Consider the following 19,132-nt stretch of genomic DNA (forward strand, 5'->3'; position numbering starts at 1 on the left):
TGTGATCTTTTCCAATTGAAGCAATGTATGTAGGACAGAAATTCTCAATATGTAGGAGTGCCTTGTTACTCCACAGGTGTGTGTCCCCAGTTGAGAATTTACTGTGTGTGTTAAAAATATCATTCATGAGCATGTGAACAACACAGAGGTAGAAAAAGTTGAGAACCATTGATTATGGATCACCTGTGTCAGGTTCAGTGGCTCTCACTCCAGGTATGAATACTTTGGAAGGCTCTTTGACTTCTGCAGTGCAATTTCATTTTTGTTACCCATGCACCTAACAAATATGAAGGGCAAATGGATCTTTTATTCACAGTGCCGACCAGAAGTACATTTTGGCATTTGCTAATGATCTCAGTTTTGAAGAGCCTGTGCTATAGATCCTGTGAAAAATGTAGACAATTGATGATCAGAATGGCCCCTCTAAAGAAAATGTTAATGATGTATTATTATTCTAGGATTTTCAAGTATGATTCCTGGATCAGTTCAGATCATTAGAAAGTCATCTGTAGCTCGTTTTTTATTCAGTAGGTTTTATTATCAAACTTGTGAAAATTTAATAAACTTTTAGTGGGCACCCACTACTCTGCTAAGTGCTACAGACACAAAGAGAAATGACATGACTCTTATAGAAACAGACCCATAAATAGATAATTTAAACAAAATATAGTAAGTGCAGTAATAAGATATGAACACGGTACTCTGTGAACTAAAAGGAATTTAGTTTGGCCTGGAAATTTAGGGAAGATTTTCTGGAAATTATTCTTCTGCACTCAGTCTTGACTAATGCTTATTATTTAGCCAAAAATATTTGGATTCTGTGGTATGAGAAACCATTCAGGTAGAGGGAAACTTTGGGTGATGGGAAACAGCATTGTGTGAGCAATAAAATATACATAGTTCATTTGTAAGTGTGGAGAATGACAGGAAATGAGATTAGAGAGAATGCAGAGGCTGGGTAACCGAGGGCCTTTGATGCCATACTAGTGTTGTATTCTCTGCTTTAATCAAGGGTTGGTATAAGAAATATCTCTACAGGTTTGGTAAAAATTTCTTTGAGGACATAACTTATTATGTTATCTGGGTGTTTTGTATAAAGACTTCGGAGATCAGTTGCTCACACAGGTTAGAAAAAGGTATCTCCTAGTGAAATTATTTTTTAACTTTTTATCATCAGTGAAAGTTTTATGTGTAACCCTTATTGTTATTTTTCGTCTTCTTTGCCTTTCTTTGGGTGAAGATTAAAGCTTAGTTTTTCCTTTACCTGTCGCATGTTGTTTTAGCTTACATGTTCTAATCTGAGCCATTTTTCCATCCCATCTCAAGACTTGACTTTTCTATTCCTATTTCCATTATAGCATGCATTCTATTCTGTTGTTATGTATCTACATCCAATTCCTTTTTTCTACTAGAACATAAATTCCTCAAGGGCAGGAAACATGTCCATTTTACCTTTTTAAGTTTGGCCATGTAGTGCTTAATAAATATTCGAATGAAAAAATAATGGATTAATTGATTTTTAGCTTTGTTTTATTTGTACCTGTTTTTAACTTCTGCCTCAAATCCTTCTTGTGAGTGGATAGGGTAGGTGTAAATAAGATTCAAATATACTAGTAGTATGGGCTTCAAGTATCTAATTTCTTAATGCGTAAAGAGAACATGATATTATAATAATAGCTACCATTTATTGAGTGCCTAATATATTCTAGGTACTTAGGGCTTTCCCTCAAATGGATCATTCTCAGCACTACTGCATATATTATTCCTTGTCTGAAAAGTACTTTCATTAGAACTTCTACTAGCTGCCTTTTTCTCATCATTTCAATCTCAGCTTTAGTCTCAAGTATTATCTCTTCAGAGAGGTTTCCTTGATCACTTTTAGCTAAAATAGGCTCTTCTCTTTTGTTTTTTCCTGAAAAATCTTTCCATACACATTCAGGTAGTATAAGTCTTTCCACCATCTTGCTCTAATAGTTCTTTAAACACACCATTACAGTCATTCTTAAAATACTATATTATAAGTATGGTCTTTGTTTATTCATCACTCTCACCTTCTAGAGCATGAGTTCTTAAGAGGCAAATGGTATTTTATTCTTCTATGAGTTCCCATTGCTTAGTATGTGACAGGTGTTAAGTAAATGTTAAGTGAATGGAAATCTCTTTAAAGTGTTAGATTCAGAGAACAACGACATATTTCTGGTTTGTAGCTCTGTTAATGGAAGTTAGAATAGGTGATACGGGGGTGAATAATTGTGCAGAAAAGAGTTAACATAGCAGGCTTTAGAATGCTATCCTTAGAGAAACCTATTTGCAAAGTTGGCCCTTGGCTGGTATCAGGGAACATGAATTTTGGGAGGGTTTCCACCATTCCCTAACTGATTAGAATGGCTCACTGTACTTCAACTGTTTGTGCTAGTAGTATGTTTTATGGCGGACACCTGCTTTCTTTCTTGGAGTCTGGAATTTTGGTACAAGCTAGGCAGAAGATACTTATATGAGTAGCCCCAATAAAAACTTCAGACGTTGATTCTCTAATGAGCTTTCCTCTTTCCTGGGAGACAGTGTTTGACACTTGTCTCAATTAAGTGTTGTAGGAATTATATGTGTCCTATGTGACTCTACTGGGAGAGGACTCTTGGAGGATTGTGCCTGGTTTCTATTGGACTGCACCTCTTTCATCTATTGCTTTGCTAATTTAGTCTTGAATCCTTTCACTGAAATAAATCTAGGTGTGAGTATGAATATGTGCTGAATCCTTTGAGGCCTCCTAGTGAATCATCAAACCTTGGGGGTGATCCTGAAGACCTCTGTAAGAATAAGATAGGTAAATTCTGCTTCTCTTTGGGGGAGAGATGACACATAATAAATAAATAAGAAAAATATAAAGAACTTATATTTCATTCAGACAGTTAACATTGGTTGATTGGTAGTTTGTCTGCATAGTTACTTTTGATTGGGTGTTGAACAAAAAATTTCTCTGAAAAGGGTTTTAAGCTGGGGAGGGACAAAGATTTGATTCACGGTTTCAGAACACCATTCCAGCTTTATATATGGAGAAAGGGTGTCAGTGGAGCAGGTGTGGAGGTAGAGAGACCATTTGGGAGACTCTTAACAGCAGTCCCTGCCGGAGATGTTGGAGGCTTGCACTATGGTTGTAGTTTGGAGAAGGAGAAAAATGGATAGATTTGAGATGTGTTTTGGAAGTGGAGTCAACAGGTTTAGTAATTAACTGTATAGATAGTGAGAGTAAATGTTTTTAAGAAAACTTTCAAATTTTTAGTTTGAATAGCTGGATAGATAGTGCTATAATTTATGAAAATGGGGGAAATCAGGCAATTATAAGTATGGGAAGAAAATTAAGAGTTTTGTTTTGAAATTCTATTAGATATCCAAATGGAAATGTGCAGTAGGCAGTTGATAAATAGGTTCTGAAAATGTTGAGTTTTTTATTTTATTCATTGAATATTTGTTAAGCGCTACCCAACTGCCACGTACTTTTATAGGGCGAGGAGTACAGTGATGAGAAGAACACAGTCTCAAGCAAGAAATTTGGTTTAAAAAGGGAGGCCCACAACTATTCAGGTCATTACAGAGAATAAGTATTATCCTAGAGCTATAGAGGATGCTTAGCAGGCCCATCAATATGGCACTTCTATTCCAAAATCCTAAATTTTACTCCAAAACCCATTATTTTCTGTTCTTACAATTCTACTTTTACTACTCACTTTTGAATTTTAACATCCTTATGTGTAAGAGCTGGTCTGTTACAAAGACTAACCTGAGTCTATTTTTGCTTTTTCTGCTTTTTCCCCCTTTGTGTTTTATACTTGGTAATCTCTTTATCAGTTCATGTGCTCTTTCTTAAGTAGAACCTATTTCTTACAGATTTTACATACTCCTCCCTTCCCCCTTCTGGATGGATAAACTGGAAACATTTATCCATCTCTGTTTCTTCCTCCCTCCTACTTTCCCTGACCACATATACATACACGTACACACACACACACACACACACGGAAAGATAGTTGCTCTGTTATTAATATTTTACTCTATCTTTACCATGTCTAGTTTTCTAATTTGCTCAGTAATTCACCTTGGTTCCTATTCAGTGGCATAGACTTGAGGAGGGGATTATACTAAAACCTGAACGCAGATATAAGCCTGCCTGATTTCATGTGGCTGTTCTGGCCTGTGTTGTGGACGTATCCCCATTCTTACTGCTTTGTATTTTCCCTTTTACAGTTACATGCTTGGTTGAAGACAGTGATCTGCCCAGTTAGAGAAGGACTCTAACACCTAACACAGCAGATGTTAGCAAGTTCCTTTTCCATCCATTAGTTAAATTTGAGCTATCCATAAATTCTTTATTTTCTTGCACCTCTTTGGTTCTCTTTACCTCTAACTATTGCTTAATTTTTTCTTCTAATTGATTGACTGCCTTTTTAAAAGTCCTTCCTTGAATGATACGTTTAAAAATAATCCTTTCATGTAGCTATTTATATATGTTCTTTCTTATAATCTGCTAGGTGCTTCTTTCCTTCTTCACTACCCCTTAATTTACTTTGAAAAAAAAAAAGTCACAGATAATAAATTCAAATAGACATTTCTCAATTTTTTTTATAACAATATACTAGCCTCATGATTAAGAAATCAGTTTGCTTAATATTGTTAAGTGTCCTTCAGGTAAGGTGTATTAGCTGCCCTAGTTCTCTTCAGTTTTATTGACAGGTTTTAATGATCAGTGATACATTTTTATTAATCACTTGTTCTTAGCAGCTATAGGGATTATTAATTAGAAACCTGTAATTTGATTCAGAATGACAGTGATGATGATTTAGTTGGGAAAGAAATCACTCAAGTTATGGTCTCCTCTACGTTGAATCTTCTCTTTCTAATAAATCACCTTGCATTTGACAATGAGAAATATTATTACATTTCAGAAATTAAAGAAAATCTTTTGTGTTAACTTTAATGGTTTGAATTTGTATATCAGCTTCCATATAGACCAAGTATATTCTGACTCTGTCATGTGAGAAATAAGAGATTATATTATATTCAAGCTCATATGGATGTGGTTTTAGTTTTTGGCTGTCCAAAATAATATTATTTACCATGAAGTAATCAAAAGAAACCACTTTTATACTAGTCTATATTGAACAGGTATCATTATTATCTTTACAGATCTGTGCACCTACAGGTTTTGCACTATTAATAATACTCTGGTTTTTTGTGGCTGAAGAAGGGTTTATAGCCACCTGTAGTTGCCTGTATTATTTTCAGCAAGCATTTGTTTACTAAAAACAGTAAAATTAAGAAAAAAATCTCTGAAAATCCTCAATAGTTACATTTTATCTGTGTTCACTTTTCAGCTTTTTATTTTTTGAGTCATTTTTTGGTTAAAAAAAGAAAAGAGGGCTGATCGGTTAGCTCAGTTGGTTACAACATGGTGCTGATGACTCCAAGGTCCAGGGTTCAATCCCTGTACTGGTCAGCTGCCAAAAAAAAAAGGAAAAAAAATTAGATTTTGTGCATTTTTGCCTCTAATTTTGTAATGTAGTTTTAACTTTATTTGAAAAAAAGTTGTACACACACATATATATTCCTTTAATAATGTCAATACTAGTTCTGAAAATTTCCTTTTATGATTAGGATGAAAAATATTGCTAATAGAAACATGATGTTTTTTCCAATGTACAGAGTGGCTAAAGTTAAGAGAAAGAGTCCTTAAATTATTTTGATTGAAGTATCATACATACTTATTTTGTTTGATCTAAAAATTTATATCATATCTTCTTTTGGTGATGGACAATTGGCTACTGCTCTCTGCATGTTAAAAATCAGTGGGTTAAAAGAGATAAAACAAACCTGGAATGCTTTTCTAGTTACTTTGAAGTGGTGGGCAGAAAACTGAGGACTCAATAACAACAATAATAAAAATGATAGCTAACACTTGTGTACTACTGTGTGCCAGGCACTGTGTTTAGTACTTCATATGTATTTTTATTTAATTTTTATATTGCTATGTGAATGAGACTATTATTTTATTTCACACATATTTAGATTAAAGCAAGTAGTGATCCTACTGAATGGGCCTGATAACATCTGGAGGACTCTATATAATTCTGGTTTTTGTGATAGACCAACCACTGCAGGGAAACTGAAATAGATGAGGAAAATGTTCATGAAAAGGAACTGAAATTAAGCGTATTAGAAGAGTCTTCACCAAATCCTACTCTCTATGTTAAGTATAGTATCTCAGATACCTCTTCTAATGTTAAATATCATAAAGGAGGTTGAGATTATTATCTATGAATTCCCTTAACTCTCTCTCTTAACATCTTCAAACTTTCCCAAAGCCCCGTGTTCAGTCAGAAGATAAAATGCCCTCCTGATCAGTCACCATCACCAAACCTGGGCACTTTCATGACTTTAGGGAATTTACCCAATTCCTTATTTTTTTCTCTCTAGTGTTTCTGTTTTTCTCCCATTATGCTAAGTATATGAACATATTTTTTTTTTTTTTTTTTGGCTGCTGGCTGGTATGTGGATCCATACCCTTGACCTTGGTGTTATAGCACCGTGCTCTAACCAACTGAACTAATTGGCCAGCCCAGTGTATAAGCATGTTCTAGAAATAAAGCAATTACAAAGAAATCCTTCTGTGTATTTCACATTTGAGTGTTATGTGCTAGAAAGGCTACTGTATAAAAACAAATAAGATCGTCCTAGCACTTGAAGAGCTTGTGTTTCAAAGAGAGGGAAAAAGACATGTAAAACATGAATGTTGTATATATTAAATACTTGAGTAAATAATGAAAGCAGGCATGTTTTTATGAAAGTCTTACAGGTATTGTGGTAAAGTCTATATAGGAGCAAAAATGGAAGGACTGACCAGTTTTCTAGGGAATGGGGGATCGATAGAGCAAGTGTTATGCTTGAATTGACCTCACAGATCCCTTTAGCTCTCTTATCCTGTCTCTCACCTCCCTGTATTTCACGAGTTTGTGTAAAGAAAAATCTGCATTTACTGTTTCCACTTCCCTCTTATTCATTCCTCAGACCCTGCACTCTAGTTTCTACCCTAGTACTCTACAGTGCAGACATTTGTATCTGTTGAATGAAAATGGTTTGTAATAGCTAACATTTTATATAGTTCTTACCTTTTGCCAGGCACTGTAGTATGTGTTTTGCTTATAATAACTTGCTTATTTCTTACAAGTACTCTAAGGTAGGTACTATTATTATCCCCATTTTAGAGATAGGCAGCTGAAGCACAGAAAGTTTAAGTGTCTTCACCAGGATCACAGCTAGTAAGTGATGGAGCTGAGTTTCAAATTCAGGTGATTTGGCTTCAGGATCCATGCATTGTGGATGACTGAATGAACCTAGTTCTCTTTTACCCATGTCTGCACATAAATGCCTCTGTACTAAAGGGCTCTAATTTCCAAGGCATACATTTTTTTTGTAGTTGTAACGGATTTTTCTTCATCCTCTCCCCTCACTCATTCAGGAAACTTTTAATACTTTTATGGCCAAGTACTAATCTAGGCACTGGGAATATAGAAATAAACGTTAGTCCTGTGGAGTATGCATAAAGCAAGTGTACTTCACAGGGCCTGGTTTTCCAAAGCCTTGCAGTTTCAAATATTGACCTTGCAAAGAACAGGAAATTTTCCCCAGGCTATAGTCTCTGTTGTAAGATAAAGAATTGTGACACAGCAAGGTTGCTGGCTCAAAGACAGAAAGGTTACTGATTAATATGTAAAGATACTGGAAAATTGCTGTAAGAAGAGAATGTTTGCTAAGATCAAGCTTTTGTTGACAGATCAACTTAACTTCTTGAAAACTGCATTATAGAGTGTCACCTTGTCTGTCTTACTGAATTTTACCAGCTTCTATTGTTAAACTTGTTAAACTAAGCAAAAACCCCACCTGTGTTCTCTTCCTGTAACTTCCTGGTCTAGAGAATAAGTGCGGGAAGAGAACCCCAATTTGTGGTCAATTTTCCAAATGGAAGGAAGGCCTCTCACTTGAGGGTTCTGGGAGATTAACCCCTTTTCGGGGCTTCTCACTGCTCAGAAGAGATGGGCTTTGAGTAATCTTTGGCGGCTCTGTCACCCAGGGGAAAAGGGGTGACAAATCCATGGGAGGCAAAGCAACAAGTCCAACTCATGATCTGATGGGAGATGTAGAGGAAAATAGACTATTTTAATGTGGTATAAGTGCTGTGATGGAATAGGCCTACAGGGGGAACACTTAGCCCAACCATAAGAGGGATTTTGGTGGAAAAGCAGGATTTAGCCAAGCCTTTGGCTTGGATAAAAGAATAGGAATCTTAGCCTTATATCATTTGTCCTCCTTTTTTTTTTCTAGGTAGAATGAGATACAGTTGCTTTTTCAAAACCTTAAGTTACCCTGTTATGTATCTGCATGCTTACATTGTTTCTTCTCTTTTCTTCTTTGTCATGTTTTTCTACTTGCCAATCTCCTCACTGTGTTTTTCACTGTATCTTGTATTCTTATTTCTATCTTACTTTACTTCTTTCATCTTATCTAGGAACTCTGTCTTATCTAATACAGTAGAGATTTTAGTTTACTTTCCTTCACCCCACTTTCTTCCTGTCTAGCAGGTTGGCCAATACATATTTAAAACACGCATGGGTATTGGTTTCTGTAGCAAGGCAGATAGGTCTGGCTCACACTCTTGAGGTCACTGAGATATTAATTTCATTTTTGTTCTTCCTGGCATCAAGGAGAATTATATTCCTTGAAGCCTTTCAATTAAATCTGTTGTCCTTAAGTTAGTGTCTCTTGGTATGTGGATCCATACCTTTGACCTTGGTGTTATAGCACTGTGCTCTAACCAACTGAGTGCGCCTCGCTTTTCTATTTTTGACTCAGGCTCCCAGCATTTACTGGATAATGGCACTTGGAACACAGACTGGTATCTGCTAAATGCCAAGTACAGCCTCCTCTAAAAAACATGGTAGGAAAAACAATAAAGAAAGGTAGAATTTGACTCTGCAAACCAAGTTTGAATTCTCTCCCTCTGTCACTAATTAGCAGGTTAGCCTTGGGCAAGTTACTTAACCTCTCTGTGCCTCAGTATTCTCATTTTTAAAGTGGGCAACTGGTAGTGACTATCTTAGTAGGTTGTTTAGAAAATTATATGAGTTAATACCTACAAAACTTAGAACAGTGCCTGGAATATAAGAAGACATTTGTTAAAAGCCTGGTATTCCTATCCTCCTTGGCTATGTCCTATTTTTCCATGCAAATATTTGGCCCCTGACTTGGTATTGCCTCTTCCTTAATTGTTCATCAGGGACCTGGTTTTACTTCAGATTGTGCTCTTTTTCTTTCCTCCTTCTTGTGGTTATCCTTTGCTATTGTAGGTTTTTATAGTTCTGATATCCTTATTGTAGTGAAAAATAACTTAGGAAATTATCAGGAAGACAAGACATTGTTATCAGTGATGATTTTATGGCTCATTAGTAGGGGTTTATAATAACAAAATAGATTTTTGTTTCATATAGCAATATGGATTATTCAAAAGATAAAAATCCTTTTCCATGCTTATTATCATGATGCACTATTTCAGAAATATAAAACTCAAAAGTAAAAGATGTGTTCCCTAAATGTTTATTTAGTGCACACTGTGTGATAAAGATGCTGTTAGTGCTGAATTATTATTGCTGTTAATTGTTTGGTGTATATTCTTACAGATTTTTTTTAAAGATCTGTGTAATCATATAAGTAATGTTATTTACTAAAACAAATCCATACTTTAAAGTGGTTCTTATTTCTTGCTTTCTATCAGAAAATAATATATTTTAGATGGATGTTCTCATGTTAGCATGTACAGATTTATTGCATTCTTTTAAACTACTTGATAGTATACTTTGAATAGATATATCATAATTTAGTTAATAAAACTTCAGTTGATGGATTCCTGATAGTTTTCAGTTTCTTTTTATTATAAGCAGTGATACAATGAAAAATACTTTTATATATATATCTCTTTGGTGTATGTGTTTCTGCAGGATAAACTTCTAGCAATGGAATTGCTGGATCAAATGGTGTATTAATTTAGAATCTTAATAAATTCAAAAGATTGCTCTTATTTAAATATCAACTTTCCTGCCTGTTTCTGTCTACTTTTAGGAAAACTGTGTATTATCAAGCTTATATTCTCTTTCAGTCTAATTGGGAATCTGTCTTATTGTCTTAATGAAAAATTGTAAGGGTTATTATCCTGGCTAGTTGTTTACATGGGATATTTTCTTAGGATATTTTAATACTATAGCTTCAGTTGTTTTTGTTTACATTATTCTTCCAATACTTAGTAATACTTCATTTGCTTTAACTTTTTAAAAATCTCACATTTCTGTTATTTCGCGATGAACTTGTTACAAGCTTCATAGAGTTGCTTATGTGAGGTAATTCCAGAGCAGTAATGCCAGTGTGTACCCTCTTTGCTGTCATTCCAGTTTCCAGAATGTTCACTTTTTGAATAAAATGTCCCTCATAATTCTTATTTATCTGGTATTGTTCCGAAGATGATGAAGCATTTTTCTGGTTATGTGCATGTGTTTTGGTTATACTGGTATTTTACTGAATAATGTGGTCAAATCTTTTCATATGAATATGACCAAATCTTTTAACCTGGCCAAATAAACCTTTATTTATTACATTAACATTTTATGGTGTTGTATATATTCCCAGATATGAATTAGTTTATTTTTGGATCATTGGCTTTTGTAATATGCTAAGTAATACTGTTCTTACCACAGACCCCTGTGGGAGCCACTTAATGCCAATTCCTGTTGTGCAGTAGTAGCACTGATAAAACTTTAGTGCTTGCTATCTGCCAGGCAGATTTTTACCTAGCTTATTTTATTCAGACAGTACTTCTTTTCTTATATAGTACTATGTCAGAGTCCTTTTTGTAACGTAGATAAACTGGATCCATTACATTTCCTTTCTCCACCACCTCTGTAACTCCTTAAAAGGTTTATAGAGTTGAGAATTAGTCATTTCACCACTGATTGTAAACTGTAAATTAATCTTTCAAAACTATTACTTTACATTTTGTGATGTTTTGTAAAGTTGCCATTTTAAAAGCCCAAACAGTTTCATCTTTCCTTTAGTCAAAAATATCTTTTTTTATGAATATAGCTTTAAAAACCTAAAAGTTCTTTTTACATTTCTGGTTGTTTGTGTTCATTCATAATATGTTTCTCTGTGCTACATGATGATATATATGTTGGACACTTAATTTTGATATTTGTTGCTCTTACTAATAAAATATTAATATTTGAGAATATTAATCTGTGAGCAGAGCACCATATAGAAATTTCTTTTAAAAAAGCCTAAATGTATTTATTTATTTATTTATACCCATTTATTTAAAAAATTTTTTAGTAAATGCTTTAAAGTTTAACATTATATAATGCAATCGTTTTTCATGTCCCTTTGATAATTATATTATCATTTGCTTTTAAATATTACACTCTTTAGATAAAGTTATTTATAGGTATTTCATTCTATGTAACTGTGGATGAGAATTTTTATAGAAAGTTTATGTTTTGAAAATATTTGTCTAGGCATTAAAGATAAATTACTTTAATGAAGTCTACTGATTTTTTTTGATTGGTAATGTAGGAAGTATTGTTTGACTGTTTTATTAGACACATAGTCATGCTTCTTGTTTTATAGTGTATAAATATCTACTATAACATGTAATACAAAGTTTATTGGTTTTATTTTTGTGTTTTTTTCTGTAGAGAGTGATAATGAACTCTCAAGTGGTACTGGTGATGTTTCTAAGGATTGTCCTGAGAAGATCCTATATTCTTGGGGAGAATTGCTAGGAAGATGGTAAAAATTTATTTTTCTTATTGAAAATTTTACATAGTTGATGTTAATTTGTTTTATTAAAGCCTATATATTAAAATAGATTTGAAAAGATTAATATTAACAACTATCTTAATATTAATATATTAATGTACTTTGTAAACATAAAAATTAAAATATAGTTCATAGATACTCTTTACTATGGCTAGGTCTTTCTTCCAATATGGTCTTTTCATCTTAACTTTTGGAAGATATATTTGCCTTATTATTACATTTAGACATAACATCGTTCAGAGTAGTCAATTTTGTGCTACATTGCCAACACATTTAAATATCTGTTGTGAAAAGGTTACACTTCCTTTCTTTACCAAGTGCATTACCACTAAAAGGACTGTACAGCTTATAATTACTCATTTCACCACTGATTGTAAACTTTAACTCAGCCTATTTTATTCTTTGTAAAACTATTACTTTACATTTTGGGGTACTTTATCTGGAGTACTATAAAAGAGTCTATAAAAGAATACTCTGTTTATATTTCTTATAATAAATATTCTGTTTATGATCAGTAAGTTTTTAAAAAAGGGTATTATAACTGTCATATGTTGGTGAAATTAAAGAATCCTGCCAACAAAAAGACTCCTCTACACCAGTATAGACATAGAAAACACAATTTATTTTTGAGTGTGCATATCATATTATATCCATGCACATTGTCTGGGAGAGACTACAAAGTCTGGACAAAATTTCACAGAAAAGTAGAAGAAAGAAAAATTAAAACTTATTTTATCTTCTTGACAGACAAATGGATGCTCCTCATGGTCTTCTGTACATACTCTGAGAGACTCTTGGGTAATAATTTAGAAAGTATGTATTTACCATTCTGAGGATTGAAAGGCTCATGATTTCTTATTGTAAAATCTGGAGATGATGTTTACTAAGCTCTGACCAAGTATTGGGCCTATTATATTTTGAAGGAGACACCCAGAGAAGAAGGGAGGGCCAACTGCATCTCCTTTATTAAACAAAGAAAATTTCATTTTATTTATCCTTATACGTACAAATATAAAATGTACACATCTCAGAGAATTTATTTAACTCAATTAATGCAGAACTGGTAAGAGTTTCTCAAAATGAGGATTTGATTTAGAGATTTATGTTCTTTACCTGACAATTCATTTGCATTACCATGAATAGTAATAATTTGCATAGATATGGACAGAAAATATTTGCATTGCTATGAGTTTTCTACACATCATCTTCTATCTCTTGAGAGTTGTAAAGCCTAGTCTAAGACATAAAAGCACACTCCCCTATAGTATCAGATAATCCTCAGATGTTCCAGCATTCCATTGAAATGATGTTGAGTAATCTCTTTTGTCCATTTCAAAAAGTCTTTCACAGTTTTTCCCTATACTATATCCAGAAGCTAATTTATTGATTTGTAAGTATTGTCTACCTAAATATAAATTTATCTCATATAGGAGTAGATATAATGGTAGCATTTTCTTTGATACCATAGCTTGGATTCTATTCTATGTTTTCTTCCCTACCCCTTTCAAATTATTTGCTAGGGGAAGAAAGAGGAATTTATATGGACCTCAATACATCATAGAAATAAGCAGCTGTGTCCTATGGCAGCTCTACTTTATGGTCAGGATTTATTTTTCCCTGATTCTGTGGTCAGGAACAGGGGCATACTCTTTTGTAGCAGGTCATTCAGAAAATAAGGTCTCCTTTATTGGATCTCTCACTACTGAGAATTGGGTGTTTACTTTTTACTGGCCCAACACATTCTTTCTAATATAGCAAAGTATAGCATACCTAAAGCTAATATCTTATACGCCAACTTAAATCAATCACCAACAAAACTTTTTGATATTCTATATACATGAATTGCAGAAACCAGTTTTTTTTTGGATAAAAAGTTTCTCCTTGCCTCTAATTTACTCTGTGACAAAAATTTCAGTTTGATAAGACCTGTGGAAAGGTAGTGTGATTTAGTGGGGAAAAAATTATGCTAAAACTCAGTAGAACTGGATTAGAGTTCTACTTGTAGTACTGACTTGATATATAGCTTGGGCATATTATTTAACCTTTTTGGGTTCTGTTTTTCAAGTGAAAGTATTATGTCTTGGCACTTGCGTGCATTTCTCTCTCCCAGAAATGGAGTATCTTTTTGTAGAGTTTTCATTTTGTTCTCTTTTTTGCTTTTTTCCCCCTTGCCACTGAATTAAGAAAACATCTGAATTTATATTTTGTCATTTTATTCTTTGGGATTATATCACCAATCTTGAAGAAGTTACAATAACAGTGTGGGGCTCTTCCATTTAAGGGAGTATATACAAACATTACACTCTCTAGATTTTCAGTTAGCAAGTGCACATGTTCTTTGGGAGGAGTGGAAAAGTGAGAATGGTTGGGAAGGAAAGTAGAGACATCTTTTTTTCAAGCAAGTTTTAAAAAATTATTTAAATTATTTATTCATAACATTCACTTCATAGCAGTTAATATTCTAAAACTCTGAATGTAAACAAAATTTAATTTAGAAAAAAATCTTATGCTTCTTTTGCCTTTGAATGCTCTTATTTCAATATATATTTAAAATTCATGGCATATTATATTGGAAAACAAGTTTCAAATCAGTGACCTAAGCTACCTTAAGATACCAGAAAAAAAAAGAGTAAATTAAAACCAAAGTAAGCAAGTAATAATAGAATAAAAATAAATGAAATTGAGAATAGAAAAGCAGTAGAGGAAATCAAACTAAAACTGGTTTTGTATAAAAATTAATAAATTTGATAAATGGCTAACTAAACTGATCAAGAAAAAAGCAAGGGGAGAGAGGACCCATGTTACAGGAATCAGAGAATATATCACTACAAATTACTATAGACATTACAAGGATAATTAAAATAATGTTACAAACAATTCACTGTGTATAAATTTAGAAACTTAGGTGAAATGGACACATTTCTTGAAAGATGTAAACCGTCAGAGTTCATTCAAAATGAAATATAACCTGAATAATCCTATATATTTTAACAAAATTGAATTCATAGTTAAAAACTTTTCAATATAGAAAACTTAAGGCCAAACTGGCAAGTTCTAACAAACATTTAAAAAAAAATAATGTAAATTTTATACAATCTTTTCCACAATATCCAACTAATTTTATGACACTGACAAAACCTGATATCAAAACCAGATAAAAATATTACAAAAAAGAAAACTGCAGACCAGTGTCCCTCATGAATATAGACTCAAATATCCTCAACAAAATACTAGCATATCAAATTCAATAATATATAGAAAAAGGATAATATGGCATGGTTATAAGAGGATTGTTCTGGGAATGGAAGGCTGGTTCAGCATTTGAAAATAAATCAGTGTAATTAACCGTATCAACAGGCTAAAGAAGAAAAACTATATAATCATCTCAGTAAATTAAGAAAAAGCATTTGGCAAAATTCAGCATTCATTCATGATAAAAACTCTCAGCAAACAATATAAGGGTACTTTAAGAAGTTCATGGGAAAAAAATAGAATTAAAAGATAATACGAATCTTTTCATGAACTTTTGGAGGTACCTTCGTACAAGGGAGCTTCCTCAGCCTGATAAGAGGAACCTGTGAAAAACCTACAGCTAACATCTCACATAAAAGTGAAAGACCAAAGACTGGGAATAAGGCAGGGATGTCTATTATCACTCTTACTCAGCACAGTCCTGGAAGTCCTAGCCAGTGCGGTAAGACAAGAAAAAGAAATAAAAGGCAAACAAGGTTGGAAGGGAAAATACAAAACTGCTCTATTTGCAGAGACATGATTGTCTATGTACAAAGTCCCAAGGAATCTAAAAAAACAAGCAAACCAAAAACCTCCTAGAACTAATAAGTGAGTTTTGCAAGACTGTAGGATACAAGGTCAATATGTGAACATGGGTCTCATTTCTAAGTCCTAGTAATGAAAATTGGAAGTAAAAATTTATAAAAACATACAAAAGTGCCAGAGAAAAAACCAAACATGAAATACTTAGATAGAAATATAACAAACTGTGGGCTAGACCTGTACTTTGAGACACTAGAAAACCATAATGAAAGAAATCAAAGAAAACCTAAATAAATGGAGAAATAGACCATGCTCATGGAGTGAAAGACTCAATATTGTTAACATTTCAGTTCTTCCCAAACTAACATATAGAGTTAGTGTAATTTCATTAAAATCCCAGAATTTTTTATGTAGCAACTAACTAGCCGATTCTAAAATTTATATAGAAAGGCAAAGTAACTAGAATAATTTCAAAAAACAATTTTGAAAATGGAAAAAGTTGGAAGGCATGCTGTCTGATTTCTGGGTTTACTGTAAAACTACATTAATCAAGAGAGTATTGATGCAACAATAATCACATTGTTCGGGGGCACAGAATAGAGAGTTCAGAAATAGAGCCACACAATCTAAATAGACAAATTTCCAATTAGCACATTAAAAGATGCTCAACATCATTAGTCCTCAGGGGAATGAAAATTAAAACTACAGTGAGATACATCTTCATACCAGCTAGGATGCCTGTAACCAAAAAGACAGGTGATACAAGTGTTGGCAAGGATGTGGAAGAATTGGGAACATAGCATAGCAACTGCCAGTCTTGTTTGTTGTTAGTGGAAATGCAAAATGATGCAGGAAAATAATGTGGTATTTTTTGTAAAGTTAAACATGCTTTCCATGCTACCCAGCAATTCCAATCCCACTCCTATGTATTTACACAAGTGAAATTAAAACTTTTGCATAAATGTTTATGGTAACTTTGTTTATAATAACTCCAAACTGGAAATAACCCAAACATTCTTCAACAGTAATTGGATCAATTAACTGTGGTATATCCATTCAATGAAATACTACTCACAAATCAAAATAATGAACTATTGACATACACAACAACATGATCTATTTCAAATGCAGTATGTTAAGTGAAATATGCCAGATTCAAGTGGCTTAATACTGTATTATTCCATTTATATGAAATTCTGGTAAAGCCCAAGCTATCATGATAGAAAACATATATATCAGTGATTGCCTATGACTGGAGGTGTTGGGGTGATGTTGACTACGAGAGGGCACAGGGAATTTTGGGGAGGTTGTAGAACTGTCTTATATCTTGGTTATGGTGGTGGTCACACATGTATATGCATTTGTCCAAACTTACAGAACTCTGTGCTAAAAAGGTTAATTTTACTGTGCATAAATTGTACCTTAAATAAATAGCAGAAAAAAAAGAGAGAAAAGAAGCCCAGAGTATTAACTGGACATTGTAGTTATTGAAGCACAGAATGTTACCACTACATCAAAAAAAAGAAAAGAAGAAAAAAACAGGAATAAAATTTATGACATATGATATATAGATTAGCTATTCAAAGTGTGTCCTTTTCTTATCTCAGACAATTCCTTCATTATTCCTTGTATAACTCATTCCTCTCTCGCTACTTTGATTTGTAGTATTGTACGAGACACTGTCTTAACTAATTTTTTTATTCTAACCCTTCAAAGTTATATCAAATACACATGACCTCCTTAAAGCTACTATTATTTTACAGGCATCTGTGACAGTGCCTGGAGTATATATAGTAGGTACTCAATAAATATTTATTGACTGTATTTATGAATGAAATATTGTTGACCATTACAGATTTCTGTATGTTAAATTCCATGAACATTTTATATTTCTACAATTTGATACTTGATTATTTTTGTCTTATGTAATTTTTAAGTAAATATAAGTGGTTATATTCCCTGTTAGCTTGTAAGTAGATTTGTTTCTCTTGTACCCAGCTCCATCTTTAACCCTAGGAAAGTTACTTGACGATCACTTTTTGTTTTGATCATGTCATGTCATGGTGAGGTGTTTTGACTTAAACATTTAAAAAACATCATTCTGGCTTCTAAGTGAAACATAAATTATAAGGGAACAAAGATGAAAGCTGTCAGAATAGTTAGAATGTTATTGCAAATAATCCAGGGGAGAGATGATGGTGTCTTCCACTAGGCTAGTGGCAGAGGGTGATATGCAATCAAATTCTGGATTTATTTTGAGAGAAAGCTGATAGAATTTGCTTATGTTTCCTGTGTGGCCTGAGAAAAATAAATAACTGATCACTGATGTCAAAGTTTTTGGCTTGAACTACTAGAAGACTTGCCATTTACTCAAATATGAAAGATGGGGGGGAAGAGTAGGTTTGGAGGATAACATCAAGATTTTGGAGATGTTGAGATGCCTTTAGATGTCTAAATGAATGTGGCCATTAGTCAATAACATATAAGATTGAGTTCAAGGGAAAGATAGGGAAGGAAATATGAGTTTGGGAACCATCAGTATATAAAGCTGTTAAAATGGAATGGGGGAGAGGGAGTGAGTATAGATAAGAAGTCATCCAGGGGCTGGCTGGTTAGCTCAGTTGATTATAGTGTGGCTTTTTAACACCAAGGTCAAGGGTCCAGTTCCCTGTGCTGGCCAGCCACCAAGAGCAATAACAGCTGCAACAAAATAAGAAGTCATCCAGGGACTGTGCTCTGGACCACTCCAATGTTTGGGGGTTGGAAAGATGAAGAAGATGGTGCAAAGAGTCCAAGAAAGCATAAAAAGTGAGGTAGGAGGAGAACCAAGACAGAAAGGAAGTGAACTAAGTCGATTAAGAGGGTGTAATCAAGGCTGATAGGTCAAGTCGGATGAGCCTGAGAATTTTATTGGGTTCAGCAATTTGGGTGTCACTGATGACTTTGTCAGCAGTTTCAATGAAGAGATAGGAATGAAAGCTCAGTTGGACCATGCCTAAGAGGAAGGGAAATCAGCAGGTATAGATAGCTCTTAAGAGTAGTTTTGACATAAAGTGATGATAAAAAAAATGGGTACAAATTAGGAAGTGGAGGTGAGTTGAGAGGTTTTTATTAAAAATCAATCAAGATGGGCAATATAGCATATTAGAAATAACCCAGTAGAGAGAGAAAATTTGATAATGTCAGAGAAGAGGACACAACTACAAGATAAGTTGATGAATAGGCAAGAAGAGGTGGATTTGTTGACTAATGGAGGTGTTGTACTTAGGAGTCCAGACAGCTCATTGTAACAGGAGGAAAAGTGAGGCATGGTAACAAAAGTAATAGCTGACATTTAAGTGTACTTCCTCTGTGCCAGCTGCTATTCTAAGCACTGAGCCTGTGGTAGTTAATTCAGTTATAACAACCCTCTGAGCTAGGTACTATTATTATCCTCATTTTAGAGATG

At 33.7% G+C, this 19,132-nt stretch overlaps 1 protein-coding gene across 9 annotated transcripts in view; it reads left to right on the forward strand.

Moving 5' to 3' along the window:
- RABGAP1L (RAB GTPase activating protein 1 like) overlaps window positions 1-19,132 on the forward strand; it is a 646,375-nt gene that overhangs the window by 157,185 nt on the left and 470,058 nt on the right. For all 9 annotated transcript variants that reach the window (XM_063104460.1, XM_063104464.1, XM_063104465.1 and 6 more), the window contains one exon: window positions 11,787-11,880. In XM_063104460.1, coding sequence (XP_062960530.1) covers window positions 11,787-11,880 — 94 coding nt within the window. The remainder of the gene's footprint in view (window positions 1-11,786; window positions 11,881-19,132) is intronic.

Source organism: Cynocephalus volans, chromosome 8 (assembly GCF_027409185.1).
Source record: "Cynocephalus volans isolate mCynVol1 chromosome 8, mCynVol1.pri, whole genome shotgun sequence".
NCBI lineage: Eukaryota > Metazoa > Chordata > Mammalia > Dermoptera > Cynocephalidae > Cynocephalus > Cynocephalus volans.